This window comes from Mobula birostris, chromosome 16, assembly GCF_030028105.1.
Source record: "Mobula birostris isolate sMobBir1 chromosome 16, sMobBir1.hap1, whole genome shotgun sequence".
In the NCBI taxonomy this organism is placed as follows: Eukaryota; Metazoa; Chordata; class Chondrichthyes; order Myliobatiformes; family Myliobatidae; genus Mobula; species Mobula birostris.
This window is the reverse complement of record NC_092385.1, coordinates 13,241,339-13,260,342: the sequence shown is the minus strand read 5'-3', so window position 1 is coordinate 13,260,342 and position 19,004 is coordinate 13,241,339. Positions and strand designations below refer to the sequence as shown.

General features: G+C 40.1%; 1 protein-coding gene across 7 annotated transcripts in view; it reads right to left on the bottom strand.

Moving 5' to 3' along the window:
* atp2b2 (ATPase plasma membrane Ca2+ transporting 2) overlaps positions 1-19,004 on the bottom strand; it is a 933,917-nt gene that overhangs the window by 199,217 nt on the left and 715,696 nt on the right. For 6 of the 7 annotated variants that reach the window (XM_072280310.1, XM_072280309.1, XM_072280312.1 and 3 more), the window contains 4 exons: positions 11,532-11,564; positions 10,864-10,977; positions 2,879-2,920; positions 143-307 (listed from right to left, as the gene is read on the bottom strand). In XM_072280310.1, the coding sequence (XP_072136411.1) occupies positions 143-307; positions 2,879-2,920; positions 10,864-10,977; positions 11,532-11,564 (354 nt within the window). The remainder of the gene's footprint in view (positions 1-142; positions 308-2,878; positions 2,921-10,863; positions 10,978-11,531; positions 11,565-19,004) is intronic. The other variant, XM_072280311.1, reaches the window with a different exon arrangement.

Here is a 19,004-nt window from a genome sequence, read left to right as displayed (position 1 = left end):
TAGCTGTTAGAAAATGCTATTTGAAATATTGTCTGAAGATTCCCTGAATTAATGCAGACTTCCTTCCCTCCTATTAACAGTGCAGTTTTTACAATTTTACCTTGTCAGAATTAATAGTTCCCTGAATTGGCAAACAGCTCACCCGCTTTCCCTATCTGCACTGCCAGCTTGGTGAGCTTCCCCTGCAGCACAGATTTCTCCTTCTTGGGCGTGCCCCCCTTCTTCTTCTCTTTGTCATCTCCATCGCCTCCTTCCGCACTCTTCAGAGGCTGCATCTCCATGGCAGCTGCACCGTCTTGCTTCTTGGCTAAATTTAAATAAAATAAAAGATCAAAAACAACCTGAACATCAACATCTGGGATCCTCCCTTAATCCCAAATGCTGTAGGTCTTACCAAGCTTTCAAAATCCTTTTTTAAAAATTCTTTCTTGTGCTATCAAATTGATTTTTTTTCTTCCAAGTCTCCAAAATGAACTTTTTGACTTAAAGCCATAGAGAGTAACCAATCACAGGACATCACACTGTTCAATTTTGTTATCGGGGTAGAAAGATGTATGTGATTGGATGCCCAATCTTTCTGGGAAAAAAGCCATTTCATTTCAAAAACCAATTAGTTAACAGCCTATGTTTAGGCAGTTCTAGAGTTGTAGGGGAAGCTCTCTCACTGGCAGGAGACACTTTAATTCACACAGAGTCCAAAGTAGCAAATGGGTTCTCCCTGGCCTTGTGGGTCTTATTTTTCCGTCATTGACATCAAGATCTTAGGCACATCTTCGATTGTGGACATAATGACCTAATCCACACAAAATGTTGGAGGAACTCCGCAGGTCAGGCAGCTTCTATGGAAATGACTAAACAGCTGATGTTCCATCACGACTGGAAAGGAAGGGGGAAGATGCCAGAATAAAAAGGTTGGGGGGGGGAATGTGGATAGATAGAGGGTGATAGGTGAAGCCAGGAGGGCGGGGAAATCAAGGCCTGGAGAAGAAGGAATCTGATTGCAGAGAAGAGAGGACCATAGAAAAAAATGGAAGGACCCCCCTGTCTTCACCTATCACCTTCCAGCTATACTCCTACCCCACCCCTCCACTTTTTATTCTGCCATCTTTCCCCTTCCTTTTCAGTCCTGAAGGAAGGTCTCATCCAAAATGTCGACTGTTTATTCATTTCCATAGATGCTGCCTAGCCTGCTGAGTTCCTCCAGCATTTTGTGTGTGCTGCTTTGGATTTCCAGCATCTGCAAACTTTCTTGTGTTTATTAACTAATCAAGATGGGCACAAGCATTCTGGCAGAGCTTGCCAGGACAAATGGCAACAAAAAGGGATCAAGGCAGTGTCCATCACATCTCTCAACACCCCCTACACTTTTCTTGGGTGGAGGGAAATAAAATCTCCATAATGATTTTAATCCAAAATGTACTTTGTTTTGTTTATGGTAACCTTAAAAGGTGCAGAGGATTAGTCATATTCATACTAATCGTACTAAACAATACTGGAAATTTGCCTTGCATTGAGCTAGCACAAAGATCAATTGTCCTTTGCACTGCCGCTCTTAGCGCATAGAGCAAGGCCTGTTAATAACAAAAAAAAAACACCTGCTTTTAACGAAGAACTCACTCTGCAGAACAGTTGACGCGATTTGGCATTGTTTCTAAAGTATTTTCTAAGATTTAACTGCTTTTCCACAAAACCTTTCTTGTTACAGATGAATCTATACGCACCCAAATTTCCTTCTTTTAAACACTTTTGGGCTTTTTCTTCCTTCTATCTTAAATTGCTCCCTCTTATGGCGTCCCATTAAATATGTAAAGGATCTGGATGAACTTCTCGGTTTAATGCCCACATCATTGATTGTTGCAATGGGAGGACGAAGTGGGCTGTCAAATCTAACTATGTTTCATCTTTCTCTGTGGGATGAAACTGACTCCCACACTGAATTTCATCTTGACAACTTGGTAAGATCAGAAATCTGTCATTTTTTAAGTCATGGAAATTAGTTTCAGTTCCTTTTACAAGTAAACCCATTCTAATCAAGACTCCATGACAGCTAGTATTACTGGATCTAAAGATCTAATCCCCCCACATTCCTTTCATCTCCTTCAAACCAAAATTTTACTTGAAATTCCAGACAAATACTAATCTTCAATACATGACTGAACACTTATTACATCAGTAAGCCATTGGGTTATACTGTTTATGAACAAAGCTATTAAATAGATCACTTATTATTATGGAATAAAGAATGCTATACTAGTTGCTGTTATTCCTTTCCACGCCTTGTGGCGCATTGGGCAGCAACTTTGCCATTTCTTTGGCATTGTTGTTGTTTTTTTGTTTAACAAGGCCCAGTAGGTAGCTCGACACTTAGCCTAGCATGGATGGAAAGCTTGCAAGAAGCCAGCCGTATTCAAATCCGCAACTACTCGCCTCGAAGTTCGGTGCAGAAGCCACTACACCATTGGCCAGCTCCAACGCTATACTAGCACTGAACTGAAAAAAGTAACAATTAAGCCAAAGTGTTTGTCTGCTTTTGCAAAGCGTTATCGATGAAAAATTTCAAAATACAATATTGAAGGTATTGGTCAAAGAATTCTATGAAATAGGGTATGGGCTGAAACAGTAGATGGTGAAAATGGAGAACTTTTTCAGAATTTTAAAACATTGGAAAATTCTTTTCAAAATCATGATGAGGGAAGATGTATTTCCAATGTAAATAGAAGTTAAGTTCCCTGTGTGAAAAGAATTGTAAGGTGTTAGTCAATAACTGTTCTGGACTAAAAGAAACTTTTTAAAAAGTTGGAACATCTTAATGATGGTGCATCAATATTAGTGTGAAACATACAGTAAGATTGTCTGATGGTCAAGAAGAACCCGTTACCTTTATTCTGGCTGTTATCCATATTTCCATCCTGCAATTTGCCTATGATGAAAGAGTACAACAAACAAAACAGAAACAAACAGTGAAGAGTCACAACAGAGACAACACATAGTGTTACATTGCAACCAAAAATTAACGAAAAAATGGTAGACACAACAGACAAACCTTAATAGTTTTCAATGGTTACAAAATTAGTGATTTTTATGCAGCATTCATTCAAGATATAAGTCAAGGAGATAAAAAAAAAGGATATCCATATCCGTTTCTCCGGAGTAATTAAGTACGGTGCACTTGTTAGAGAGTTCCTCACAAATATGTCTGTGAATCAACTACCTCTTCTTAACATGAAGTTTTGGTCTTGTAGGTTAACCTCAACCTCAAAAAAGACCACAACTTTGTTGTGGTTGGAGGCTGGCATGCCTCAATGACCCACAGAGCTATGCTGCCTGGAGTTGGGGCTTTATGCTTTGGCTCTTGGTATGATCAGCCATGCCAAACAGGTCAACAGGTAAAGGCCAGCCTAAAAGTTGTCCACCGGTCCTCCAGGTTTTGGGCTTCAGCTCAGGGCTAACAACCCTAACTAGTAAAACAAAATTGTTATGAAAGCAGCAACGAAGAATCCCTCTACTGTACATCTGAGTGTGACAGTATTTGTGAGTCTCTACCCATTGCCTGAGGTGAAAACCGAAAGGAAGCCCTACTCACTGACACAGATGGAGGACGTTCATTGCTGCCCTAAACACCAGCAGGTAATAAGTTAGGTAAAAGTAAGTATGTAAGTTAACCTCCAATTATATGAATGAGGAGAATGAATATTTCAATTCATCTTTATTGTTGAACTTATTGATGAATCGCACTGCAGATTAAAAAGTCCAAATCTATGTTTATGCAGAAACTGTGTCTCCAAGAACCCATGCACGTTCCAGTATGTGGAACAGAAACCAAGTCCACCCAAGTTTTGATTGAGTTTCCTGGTTGGATTTGGCTTTTGTAACTTCCATGAAATTGATCTAGTTTAAACTGACAACTACCAAATCCAAATGATACAAAGATTTTCAATAGTGCTGATATCTTTACCATAATGAATTGAAATGGCAGATTATGCCCATCTATACATTGCAGAATTATTATTAACGTTTTCAGTATAAACACCAATAGAGTGTGGGTTTTAATATTATCCTTGTGAACATATATCGGATTTACTCTGCATCTGGTTACTTTGATGAGAACTCCACAGATATTTGTAAAACTTCTCCAATTGTACCACAAAGAAAATGGAAGATATCAAAACAACAAAAATTATGCTTGGTGAAGAAATAGCCAATGGATGAGCATACAGTTTATCAATAGTAATTAATATTGAGAACAATTTTAACTTGTCTTCAAATCTATCATATACGTTTCATAGAATTACCAATTTTAGTGCTAATAGATCAGGGGGTTATTCTCAAACTGATCATTATGGGCAAGTGGAAATGATTAATTTCATATTAGTGTATCACAGTAGTGTAGGATTTCTAACCAAACAACATGCACACAGTGTTGGGGGATCTCAGCAGATGAGGCAGCATCTATGGAAAAGAGTAAACAGTCAACATTTCGAGAGAAGAAGGGTCACGGCCCGAAACATCAACAGTTTACTCTTTTCCATAGATGCTGCCTGACCTGCTGAGTTCCTCCAGCATCTTGTGTCTGTTGCTTTGGATTTCCAGCATCTGCAGATTTTCTCCTGTTTAGGATTTATAAGCATCTTGGTGCAGACTGGTGGCAACACATAAACACAGAGTAGAAGTGTCATTAGTACTGAATCATTATCTTCAACACTATTACAATCTTGCATTTTTAAATATACATTCATGCTTTATATTACCTTTTGAATACAGTAGGGTACGCATAATTAAATGAATCCTTGTGTGACCACAAAGATCTTTGATCTATTCTTGTAACTGAAGATTACATTACACTTGTTTTTAGAGTCATAAAAAGTACAGCAAAGAAACAGGCCCTTCGACCCATCTAGTCCATGCTGAACCATTTAAACTGCCTCCTCCTGTTGACTTGCACTTGGACCATAGCCCTCTATACCACTACATCCATGTACCTATCTAAACTTCTCTTAAATAATGAAATTGAGCCTGCATGCACCACTCGCACTGGCAGCCCATTCCACACTCTCGCCACCCTCTAAGTGAAGAAGTTTCCCCCTACGTTCTCCTTAAACTTTTCACCTTTCACCCTTAACGCATGACCTCTGATTGTAGTCCCACCTAACCTCAGTGGAAAAAGCCTGCTTGCATTTACCCTATCTATACCCTTCATGAATTTTGTATACCTCTATCACACCTCCTTTCAATCTTCTACATTCCAAGGAATATAATCCTACCCTATTCAATCTTTCCTTATAACTCAGGTCCTCTAGTTCCGGCAAAACCCTTGCAAATTTTATCTGTATTCTTTCAATGTTATTTACACTTTTCTAAATGAATTTTAAACTGTGACCTTAGAATTGATGCAGATAAAGAAACAGGATTGTTGGACCTACGTGAAACATTCAACCATCCATACAGTCTCAACTCAGACCTAGACATCATCTCAGCTACCAAAAAGTCATTAACTTGTCTAATTATGAAATCCCCCAAGAAATGACACAAAAATATCTCGTAAAACGAATAAAATTCTGGAGGAACCCAGCAGGTCAGGCAGTATCAATAGAAATGAATAAATAGTCATTATTTTAGGCCAAGTAACTTCATCAGGACAGGAAAGGAAGGTATCAGACAAGTATCGGAAATATAAGAAGGTGGGGAGAGGGAAAGGAAGGTGAACTTGAAGCTGATAGGTAAAGCCAGGAGGGTCAAGGAGGGGTCATGATGTAAGAAGCTGGGAGGTGACAGGTAGGAAAGGTAAATCTGATAGGACAGGGGAGTTGACCATGGGAGAAAAGGAAGGAGGTGGGGTAACAGGGGGAAGTGATAAGCAGGTGAGGAGAAGAGAAAGGTTAGAGGGGAGCCGGAGTGGAGAAGGGAAGAGGGAATGGGAAGGGTGAAGAATTACTGGAAGTTAGAAAAATTGACGTTCTCGCCATCAGGCTGGAGGCTACTCAGACGTAACATGAGATTTGCCCTCCAACCTGAGAGTGGCCTCATCATGGCAGTTGGTAGATGTCGGAATGGAATAGGGATTGAAATTGAAATGGTTGGCCAGGGAGAAATTCTGTTTTTTTGTGGATCGAGTGAAGGTGCTTGACGAAGTGATTCCCCAATTTACATTGGGTCTCACCAATGAAGAGAAGGCTGCTTATAGAGCACCGGATACAATAGATGACACCAGTAGATTTGCAGGTGAAGAGTTGCCTCACTTTGAAGGCCCTGAAGGGAGATGAGAGAGGAGATGAATGAGCTGGTGTAGAATTCCTTTGCTTGGAGGGATAAGCGCTAGGAGGAAGATAAGTAGGGAGTGACGGATGGACAAAGGAATCATGGAGCAAGCGATCTCTGCGGAAAGCAGAAAGTGGCCGGGGGGGGGGGGGTGGGGGAGGTAAAGATGTGTTTGGTGGTAGGATCCCATTGAAGATGGCAGAGGTTGTGGGGAATGATGCTCTGGAACTGAAAGCTCAAAGGGTGATAGGTAAGAATGAGAAACTCTCTCAAAGGCTGTAGAAAGATGGAGTGAGTGTAGATGTCTGGGAAGTGCAGGAGATAAGGATGGCGGCGGCGTTGATGGTGGAGGAAACGAAAACCCCGTTCTTTGAAGAAGGCGGACATCTCTGATGTTCTGGAAAGGAAAGCCTCTTCCTGGGAACAATGCAGATGAGACAAAGAAACTGAGAAAGGGAATGGCATTTTTTTATAGGAGACAGAGTGGGAAGAGTTATAGTCAAGGTAACAGTGGGAATCAGTAGGTTGATAAAAGATATTGGGAGACAGTTTGTCTCCAGAGATGGAGAAAGATTGAGAAATGGAGAGAGGTGTCAGAAATGGACTAAGTGGATTTAAGGGGAGAGCAGAGGTTGGGGGCAAAGATAATGGAATTGACAAGCTCAGCATGTGTGCCTAAAGCAGCACTAATCCTGTCCTCAGTGTAGCACAGGAAGAGTATTGGAGAGCAATATCAGAGAAGGCTTGAAACATGGACTATTCATGTAGCCAACAAAAAGGCAGGCATAACGAGGGCCTATGCAATTGCCAATATGTGCACCAAACCAGAACCGCATGTGTTCCAATGCAAATTGAAACCAGCAATGCAAAAGCTTAGTTAAACCTTCTTCAAGGATGGATTACCCGCTTCATTGTTTTTTAATTTTAATTTTTAATTTGCGATACAGTACGGAGTAGGCCCTTCCAACCCTTTGAGCCACACCACCTCAGCAACCCCCGACAAACCCAATTAACCCTTACATTATCACGGGGCAATTTTACAATGACCGATTAACCTACTCAGTTTGTCTCTGGACTGTGGGAGGAAACCTCAGCACTCGAGGAAAACTCACGCATTCATGCGGAAGACATACAGAGACACCTTACAGAACAAGACCAGAATTTAACTCTAAGCTCTGGAATTCTCCAAGCCGTATTAGTGCCGTGTTAACCACCATGTTACCATGGCACCCATTTAGATGTTTATCTAAATTTTCAGTCGGATTCAGGACAAGTAGAACATAAAATGTGGTGTTTCATATGAAATTGAGACATGACAACCTAGACTGAAATAGAGTTCTTTACTTTTCTCAGTATCAGTTATTCTTAATTTGTTTAATAGCCCTAGAATTCTATTTTAGTAAATTATATGGCTCCTCTTTCACAGGCCCTCAGACTAGATGAAAAGGAGGCATCGCCAAATTAAATGAGTCAATTGTGGTACCAAAGGGAGCAATTGTATTGAGGCTAAATCTAGACAACAAGGAAGCTCAGGGCCTAAGGACCCATAAACTGCACTTGCTCAGAATAATTAACTGGTCATTATTCCGTAAACAATCTTTAAGGTGTAATTTAACCTCAAGCAATCTTTTTTTTTCAATTGAGTTATCAAAACCTGCCAGAAGAACTTGCATCTAAGAACTTATCAATGGCATCAGAGCACCAGAGTGTTGCCATTTCTACTTATCCAGTAATGGAATAAGGAGCAATATCTTTTACCCCACATCCTTCTTTTTCTCCCATGGTCTCTTCTCACTGCAAATACAGAGAATAAGGAGCAATATCTTTTCTTCCCACATAGGTGTTGTTTCCATTGGTTTCCATTCACCCAAGGAGGACCTATCTTTCAACTTCTCATCTGTTTTACATTTGAGCCGCCCCTCAGCAATATTATCTAAAACATAACATCGACGTTCCTGAATTTGACTATAGTACTCGTCTTTATTACATCACCCCACCTCTTAACTTCTCTGCTGCACCTCAATCATTAGTTGATAATGTCATGGATTTTTACATCCACCTAGCTCTGCCTGAAGTTACGTCGCTAGGCTCTGCTTGCCTCAGTCTCACTTATGCTGAAACCTTTACCTATGTCCTCAGAAAATCATACCCGACCTGCTTAGCTCATTCGTTAAGTGCAGTGTCATACAATGTGGGTGGTCATGGTTTTGCCATGACCATGATTGGTCCTGGTAAATTTTTCTACAGAGGTGGTTTGCCATTGCCTTCTTCTCGGCAGTGGTTTACAAGATGGGCGACCCCAGTCATTATCAATACTCTTCAGAGAATGTCTGCCTGGCTTGTGATATGCACCAACTGCTCATCCGAGCATCCACCACCTTCTCCCCTGGCATCATGTGAACCTGACTGAGGGGCTAAGCAGATGCTACACCTTGCCCAAGGGTGACCTGCAGGGTAGTAGAGGGAAGGAGCACCTTAGACCTCCTTTGCTAGAGAAGTATCTCCATCCTACCACTCATTCCATAAACTAGAACTCACCCAGAATGCTGATGCCTACGAGCTGCTCAAACCAAGTTCCAATAATTTGTGCTTCTGGTTAAGCAACAGTCTATCTTTATTTTCAATCCTTGTGTTGTCTAGCCTCCCTCCATTTCTGTAATCTTCTTTGAGCCTGATAGTCCTCAGAGGTAATTAGACTTTCCTTATTCTGGCCCCTCAAACAGACCCAATATAATTCCTTCATCAGAACAGCTATTCTTTCAGCTGCTGGGTGCATACACACTGGAATTTTCTCCTTAATCACCTCTGACACCATTTCTTTCACAAATTCTTCTTTTTGATCAAGATTTTGGTCATCTGTTCTATGACCTGGATATCAGAATTCGGTTTACTAATGTTCCTTTTAATTAGGGGGAGATTGAAAATCTGGCTGAGTGGTGCCACAACAACAAGCCTCTTATTCAATGTCAGCAAGACCAACAAACTATTTATTGATTCCAGGAGAAGGAAACTACAGGTCCATAAGCCAAACCTCATTGGAGGATCAGAAGTAGAGGACCAGCTACTTTAAATTCCTCAGTGTTATCATGTTGGACAACTTGTCCTGGGCCCGACACTTAAGTGCAAATATGGAGAAAATATGGTAGCACCTCTACTTCCTTAGGAGTTTGTGAAGACTCGGCATGACATCTAAAAATTTTAAAAGCTTCTATAGATGTGTGGTGGAGACTATATTGACTGACTGTGTCACAGCCTGATATGGAAGCACCAACGCCCTTGAATGGATCATCCTAAAAAAAAGTAGTGGATAGGGCCAAGTCCTTCACAGGTAAAGCCCTCTCCACCATTGAGCACTGTTGCAGGAAAGCAGTATCAATCATCAGGGATCCCCACCGCCTAGATCATGGTCTCTTCTCACTGCTGCCATTGGGGTGAAGGTACAGAAGCCTCAGGACTCACACCACCAGGTTCAGGAACAGTATTACCCCTCACCCATCGGGCTCACGACCAAAATGGGATAACTTCACTTGCCAAAGTACTGAAATGTTCCTACAACCTATGGACTCACATTCAAGGACTCTTCATCTCACGTTCTCCATATTCATTGATTATTTATTGAGATTTAGTATTTAGTACTTCCTTTTAGTATTTGTACAATTTGTTGTCTTATGCACGCTGGTCGGATGCCTGTTGATGGGGTCTTCCATTGATTCTAATATGTTTCTTGGATTTACTGAGTATACCCACAAAGAAAATCTCAGGATTGTATATGGTGACATTCACGTATTCTGATAATAAATTTATTTCAAACTTTGAATTATTTTAAAGGGGTCTCATAAATGTTGATTGTTGTTATACCTAATCTACTGCAGCCAGTGGTGAATTCTGCATATTATTACATATCCTGAAAGGGAACCATTTAACACAGGCTCCGCCAATAAGCGCATTGCGGGTGTGTACTTCGGCCTGTATTTGCAAAATATGCATCTGTTACAAGTATCCCTCCCAAAGCCGTCAAGTTGAAATTCTTACACATGCCCCTGCTTCAATCTTTTTGGGACAAATCTTCCCAAAATTGCAAATTTTTAAATAAAACTACAAATAAAATAAAATCTTTCAATGTGTCTCAGCAGGCCAGACAGCATCTATGGAGAAAAGTAAGCAGTTGACGTTTTGGGCCGAGAACCCCCGCCCCCTCCCCACTTTCTCACTCTGACCACTCATTTACTTTCTCCAGTTCCAATGAAGGATTTCAGCCCAAAACGACAACTGTTTACTCTTTTCCACAGATGCTGTCTGGTCTGCGGACTTCCTCCAGCACTTTTTGTGTGTGCTTGGATTTCCAGCATCTGCAGATCTTCTCTTGGTTGTGCTTCAAATGTGTTTCATGCCTTTGTCAAAAAGACCTGCTTCAACTTTTTTTGACATTTTATTCTGCAATATTTTAAAGAACTTGGTACTGGAGACTGTGGCAATCCTTACAGGCTAATATCAACTAAACACATGCATTGAAAATACATTTGTGCATTTTCAGGATAAGGCTGAGAATCGATGAAGCATGAGAAACCACCAAATTAAATAATAAAAAGCCAGGTGCTCTCAACATACCATTGACTAAGCTGGCATTTGTGCTGTCAGTGGCACTTTCACCTGTTGCACCATCTGCACCTGAAGTAGACAGGGGCTGGGAGGGAATAGCATGGGGAGGAGGCTGGGGAGATGCTACTAGGTGGTAATGGATCAAAAGGAAAAAAAAAATAGAACAAAAGAAAAAAATGAAATGGATTAATGACTTCCATTCAAAATGCATCACATAATTTTGTAAGAGCAAAGCAAAACATATGAAGCGTCAAAATTCACATTATACACAAAGAACACAATTTCACAGGCAAATAATTCTACGAAAAGGACAAGCATCACTTGATTGGATTAAATAATATAAAGAACTTGGAAATAACTAGAGGAATATTAGTGAACACTAAGAGACAAGGAGATGTGATAAAACTATATGCCCAGACATGAGAGGTGTTTTCTGCTTTAGTCATTGTGTAATAATCATCAGAAGACTGTTAGCAAGCTTTCCCGTGACAGCAAAAAGCAACAAGGTCAGGAGCTAAGTTAGAAGAAAGAGTTGAAACATGAGATAGTTATGGCTGAGCCAGTTAGACTAGGGAGAAGGGAAGCCAAGGCTTCTTGCTGCAGCTTTGTTGTAATTGATTCCAAAATTAGTGCAAGCTAATTACTGTACTCCCACAGCTAGTTAGTATGTACAATACCTGGTAATCGTCGTCCGTCTTCTTTTGCTCGACCTGTATTGTAATTAGCAAATGTTACGTTGGTGGAAAAGCAAACCCAGATGTGCACGCAAAAACAGAACAATCTTCATTTTAAAAAGAAAATTCCTCAGAAATTCATCCATTACTTGTAAACTCCTGGTGCTAGCTAAAAGAAAAAACTTGTGTGAGGTTGAATAAAATAATTGAAAATGAAACTCTTTTCAACTTCTCAGTTGCGAACATCAATATTATATTAAACTGGGATAATCTCAGATTTGAGGGATATTCAAATAAACTGCATGCTTAAATTCAGAAAGTACCAACAGGTGTGAATTTAATGATCTTCTATGACCCCTGGTAAAGAGAGTGTATAGGATATAACTTTGGAACAAGACTTGTCATACACACCATGAAATACCCTCTGAACCAAACATCCTTCATCTTTCACTGTAGAGTTCAAATACACTGGCATTTACTATAAAGTACACACAGCAATAAAGTTAGCACTTTGCACTACAAAGGAATTTGGCTTTTTTTTTGTTCTAAATGTGTTCTTCCCTGTAAAAATTGTGCACAATTTATGTTTTTCTTTTGAGTATTGTGCCTTTCTTGCTATGTGCCTGTGATGCTGCTGCAAGTGAATTTTTCATTGCATGTGTACATGTATGTACTTGTGCAAGCGACAATGAACTTTGTGTATAGGGAGGAGAACGTATCAACAGTCATCAGGTGTAATGAGAATCACAGTACAGTCAGCATTAGGCAGCTACAATCAATTGAGCTGGGGAGTTACCTGGTCCATACTGACTCTCATATGCAGCCTCTACATGCAGTGTTGGAGAAGTGTGTACTGATGTTACCATTAATGACTTTCAGCTATTTTACATGACTTGTGAGAACACCATTGATAATATATGCAGAAAAATCTCCATAAAAGCTTACATATGAGAACCTCGTTGTGAAACAACAACGTTGAATTAACATTAGTGCAAGAAAGGCTGGGGATAAATTCAAATCCTACATCTTGCATGCTAGCAAATAGTAAGATTATATACTGTTACTATTCTCTCCTTGTTAGCATTAGTTGCTTTCATACTACCTTTGCTGATCTGTTGTCGAAATGCCCATATATACCTTTGCTACATCTGAAATATTCACGAACTGTGCTCCAAGGTACATTCTCTTACAGTCATAGGGTCATAGAAAAGAACAGCACAAAGCAGGTCTTCAGCTCATCTCATCTATCCTGAGCCATTTGAACTGCCTAGTCCCATCAACCTGCACCAGGACCATAGCTCTCCATGGCCCCTACTAGCCACGTACCTACACAAACTTCCCTTAAAGGTTGAAATCGAACTCGCATGCACTACTTGTACTGGCAGCTCGTTCCAGCTTCTCCCAACCCTCTGAGTGAAGTTTTCCCTCAAATTCGCCTTAAACTTTTCACCTTTCACCCATAACGCATGACATCATGTTGTAGTCCTATCCAACCTCAGTGGGAAAAGCCTGCTTGCATTTACTTTATCTATACTCCTCATAATTTTGTATACCTGTATCAAATATCCTCCCAGTCTTCTATGATCCAAGCAGTAAAGTCCCAACCTATTCAATCTTTCCATATAACTCAGGTCCTCTAGAACCGGCAACATCCTTGTAAATTTTCTCTGTACTCTTTCAACCTCACTTACATCTTTCCTGTAGGTAGGTGACCAAAACTGCACACAATACTCCAAATTAGGTCCCACCAATATCTTATACAACTTCAACAGAACATTCCATCTCCTGTACTCAATACTTGGATTTATGAAGGCCAATGTGCTAAAAGACTTCTTTACAACCTTATCAACCTGTGACACTGCTTTCAATGAATTATGGACCTGTATTCCCAGATCCTTTTGTTCTACCATACTCCTTGGTGCCCTACCATTCTCTATATATGTAGACCTACCCTGGTTGGTCCTACCAAAGTGCAACCCTCACACTTATTTGCATTAAATTCCATCTATCATTTTTCAGCCCATTTTTTCTACTTTTTTTTTCTTGTTCTACTCTTTGTAAACTTCAAGTTATCCAAAACTCTGTTTTCCATATCCTACATTTCAAAAAGTCCAATTACTTTCTTTCTGACCGACAATGATTTCCAGTTAAGTGTTTTCATTCCTGTTTTCAAATCCTTTTACAGTCTTTCATCCAGCCTTATCACCTTCCACTTTATGCTCAGCACAATAATCCTTTGAGATATCAACATTCCTCTAATTCTGGCTTGCAATGCAATCCCATAATTAATAATTCCATCACTTCTGATGTTGCGATGTTCGCCGAGCTTGGCAATTAGCTTGCAGACGTTTCATCACCATTCGAGTTGACATTCTCAACCTACAGTAGTTGTTGGTGTTTCCTACTGAGAGTGCTCATATTGATACAGCCATACCCCCACCCACCCTCCCGGGTTTGCTTGTCTCAGTTCCGATTGGCTACCCCTTCAAATGACCTTTGAACTCTATAGGCTCATGTTTCTTTGGCTCTTAGGGGTTCGTAGACAGAGTTGATTTCAATATGTTTGTTTACAGTTATTAAAACAGAATCATGCTTCTAAAAATTCAATTTTGTGTTTGCTTGCGTCAGAACCTTCGGGACTGAGGCAAGCAAGGGGGAGGGTTGCGCGGAGCATATAAATGCGAGCACTCCCAGAGGGGAACCAACAACTGCACACTGAGGATGTCATCTTGACTGGTGATGAAATGTCTGCAAGCTAATTGCTAAGTTCTGTGAACATGCAACATCAAACACCTCAACCAGTACAATCAGTGCTCAACACCATCCATCACTGACAGCCCAAATCTATGATGTCAAAGTTCTAAACTTTGGATTCCCATTCTGAAGCTCTCACCTATCTGCTTCTCATTTTTTACTTAAGAAATTTCTTTAAAAAACTTCCTTGATTAAAGTTTTGTTCAATTGTCTTGAATCTAATTCAAGGAATTGACATCAGTTTTGATTTGACATCTCTGTGAAGTGCTGTGAGATACCTGCCACAGTAAGTGCAATTTATAAATGGATGTTTATAATGCAACTAACTCTATATTCCATGTTCCAGGAGCATAAGGAAATAAAGCCAATGTGACTGTTGAGGAGGACTTAAGGAACTACTCCCTGAAACAGAAAAGTTACGAAATTTTGGACTAACATTATCAATTTCAGCATGAAATCTTCAATAGGCATGGTTCAGGCCGGTTCTGCTCACTGTTCCGTGACACTTCCGCAGCTCTGCACTGAACTGAGGCCGATGTTGTGGCCTGCTCCAGGCTTCATGTCTATGGACTTACTTTTGTTCTGAATGCAATTTGTCTACTTTTATTATTTGCACAATTAGGTTTTTTGTTTCTCTCTCTGCACATTGGGTATTTGTGTCTTTTTTTAAATGGGTTCTTTTGGGTTTCTTTGTTTTGTGGCTGCCTGTAAGGAGACAAACCTCAAGATCATATAATGTATACATACTTTGAAAATAAATGTACTTTGGAGTTCTCTGGAGTGGTGGAGGCTAAGGGAAGATCTAATAGGAGGTTTATAAGATCATGAGAGGCATGGATAGAATAGACAGGCAGTGTCTGTTTTGCGGGGTTGAGATGTTTAAACGCCAGAGGGCATGCATTGAAAGTGAGAGGGGGTAGTTTTAAAGGAGAAGGGAGAGGTAAGTTTTTTTACTCAGAGAGTGGTGGATGTATGGAATGTGTTACCTGGTTTGGTGGTAGAGGTTTTTAAGAGACATTTAGTTAGGTATATGGATGTAAGAAAGACGGAGAGATATGGAAGTGGTGTAGGTAAGAGGGATTAGTATTTGGATGTTTTTGATTTGCTTTTTAGCTGGTTCAGCACAACACTGTGGGCTGAAGGGCCTGTTCCTGTGTTCTACTCTTCTATGAACTTTGAACTTATGTGGCAAAAGGCTGATCAGTCATTTCTGAAATGAACTGCAGGTTAAATTGAGAGAAATTGGTGGTGTGTTAATTCTGAAATCAGGATGCACAGATTGTGATTATGCTAATGGTATTTTTTGATCTGTGCTACTTTGCCATACTACTGGTAATAAAAAAATGTAATGGGTGGCAGCACATTTAATTCTGTCCTCTTCAGCACTCAATATATCCAAAGCACTAAGTGATGCTTCAGCAAGTGTTTCAGTGAGTTCTCGATAATGGTCCAATACTATTGGAATTTTTTTAAAAATTGGGTGTTTGTGCTGTATGACTCAATTTAGTTTATGCTTTATGACTCAGAGACACATTGAACAAAACAAAACTTATATATAAATACATATAATGCCAAAAGTACTCTCCACCACCTTAATGCTCACCTTTCACTATTTGATATTATCTGACATTTTGTCAGCAGCTTAAGGAAGATCAACTGTGTTCAGAGTATCCTGCTTACCATCTCCCTCTCACCTGTTATATGTAGAGTACAAGCATGTCACATTATCTCCACCCACTTGAAGGGGATAATGGCATCGTGTGGGGACGTGATGTTCATTAGGATGAGGGGAAAAAAAATCTATTTACCTTTTGTAAATTCCGATTTATTCCAGAATTTTATTTCATCAAAAGCTATGTTGAATACTTCGTATTACTTCATGCAATTATCATTCCCCTAATTTCAACTAGTTTGCTATTAAAATACTAGAACCCACAGTGTATTTTTGTCACTGTGTGTATTTATTGTGACACTGTGTGATGGGAAGCAGTTTCTGCCCTCAGACTATTAGGCTTCTGAACTCCCTGCTGCATTGCATTCAAGGGGTTACTGGTTAATCTGTACCTTACAACATTTAAGTTATGCACTTTCAACATGCTGGAGGAACTCAGCAGGTCAGGCAGCATCTGTGGAAAAGATCGGTTGATGTTTCGAGCTAGAACCCTTCGTCCTGACGAAGGGTTCCAGCCCGAAACGTCGACCGATTTTTTCCACGGATGCTGCCCGACCTGCTGAGTTCCTCCAGCGTGTTGTGAGTGTTGCTTCGACCCCAGCATCTGCAGATTATTTTGTGTTTAAATTATGCACTTTAGTTTGTTTATTTATGGGTAATCCATCGGTAGATTTTATCATTACTTCCATAGTTACAGTGTGTAATATGTAGTATAGTGCTTTACACATGGTTCAGAGAAATGTCTCATCTGATGGGAAACATGTTTATAGTTTAGTGACAATAAACTTGATGTTACTTCATATTCTCTATAGATCCAGGAGCAAAGACAAAAACTGAAATTATACGTTGGAGAAAAGTCATGGAATTCCTTCTTACTGGTTTGCCTACAATATCGTCCATCAGTTAAGATCTTTTAAGCAATGAAAAGATATGGGATATTGGTCCAGAATTTTCAGCACTGCCATACTCACTATCTCTACACTTACCTGGTAGGATTCCTTGACAAGACACCCCTTAGAGGACCCATCCTGACCCTCAATACAAGACTTCCATACAAAACTCATAGCATGTGGAGAGGACAAAACATGACCTATCCATGGGAATGCTGGAAACAAAGACCTTTGACATTCAGCTAAGCCACATACCCTGGCATTACAAGCAGACAAAACTGACAATAAACATGGAATGTTTCTGGGAAAACAAAATCAAACTGTTATAACATTTCAAAATTAATCAAAAACCTTTAAAAGCAATCAAAATTAATTTAAGTATTGAAGCAAACTCAATGAATTAAAATATTCAAATTGCCTTATAGTTATCAGGAGTCCATCATACCTCCTCTCCACTGAAGTGGATGGAGACCATATTTCTGCGCCAGGTCGAGCCCAGGAGAGGTTTACTACCAAGGCAAATAAACAAGAAGCTTCTACATCCTGGACGTCAACATTTATTTATTTATTTATTGAGATACAGCACAGAATAGGCCCTTCTCACCCTTGGAGCTGCACCACCAAGCAATCCACCTATTTAACACTAGCCTAATCAGGGGATAATTTACAATGACCAATTAACCTAACAACGGGTACGTTCTGGATTGTGAGAGGAAACCAGAACACCTGGAGGAAATCCACGCAGTCACAGGGAGAACATACAAACTCCTTACAGGCAGTGGAGGTAATTGAACCCAGGTCGCTGGTACTGTAAAGTGTTTTGCTAATTGGTGCACTATCATGCCGTCGTAGTTCTTGGACCTTGAGTTCCTGGAAGGCATGAGATCTTTGTGGAATTCTATGCAGAACTGCACACTTTCCAAAGAGCATCCAGCTCATTACACTGCATTCCTGTCAGCTGTGTTGTTTATCAGCACTGCAAAAATGAATGCTGATTAATATGAAAGAATCCAACAAATTAGGGTAAACTACTCTTCAAGTGTCCAGGAAAAAATTGGTAAATTTAGCCATGGTACAAAAGTAATCCATCCTTTTACCTCACATTGCTAATATTCAATTTATTGCATTCCTTTAATTGTTATGGTAATTTCATAATGTAATTCATCTTCTAATCATACTTCCACTGGACAAATCATTCACGGCCTTTCATCAGACTTGTTCATCTCTCTCGCAGGTACCATGGCCATTAAGTTGCTCTCACTTGTTGCATCCACCAAATTGTAAATCTTCCCCTTGTTCCCTCAGCTCTTCCCGACTTTTGCTGGAACATCAGATTTTCATTATCTTTAAAATTTTTTCCCAGTTTTGATGAGACGTCATTGATCTGAAACATTTACCATTTCTCTCTCCACAGATACTACCTGACTTACTGGATATTTCCAATATTTTTAAAAAAATATATTTCATAACAGAAAGAGGAGAAATTTAGAAATATAATCTGTATTGAACAAATTTTCTCCTTCTGGCTAGATGGCAGCATGTTCAGATGCAGTGTCTTCTACGGGGTCAACCAATGGTGTTATTGTCTTTTTTAAACATGATTTTTACGATCACAAGACACTGCTGCAGGTCTACCTCATTACAGAGTTGCTCGTTGGTAGAGAAGCTGAAGGAACTGGACTTGCTGTGGACTGCGACAGAGGCATGTCAGTGCGCAAAGGAGGAGTACAATGTAACAGCAGGTGATCATCTTAGTGGCTTTTCTTGTGATTGTAAGATCCCATTGGACATTGGTGGTGTGGAATACTGCAGGTCCAATTAATTGATTCATTGGCAAACAGCAGGGGAGCTGTGTGCCGTCAGTTGTAGCAAGGTCTAGGCTTCAAGCCACAGTTTTGCCTGCTTGCAGCTGCTCAGGAGGAGGCTTTGAAGTCGGGCACCTTACCAGGGTATCAGAGATGCTGTAGCAATGGTATCCATGCTGGAGTTGGCACTACCCCCAGTGTTTGCTCAGCTGTATTGTGCTCGACTGGAGACTGCTGCAACATTCATGGACTCGGAGACTTTGATGATAATTTTTTGTGTGACTGTACTTTACTGCTATCTTATATGTGCTTACTATTTTATATGTACTATGTGTCCCCTGTGCTGTGTGAGACT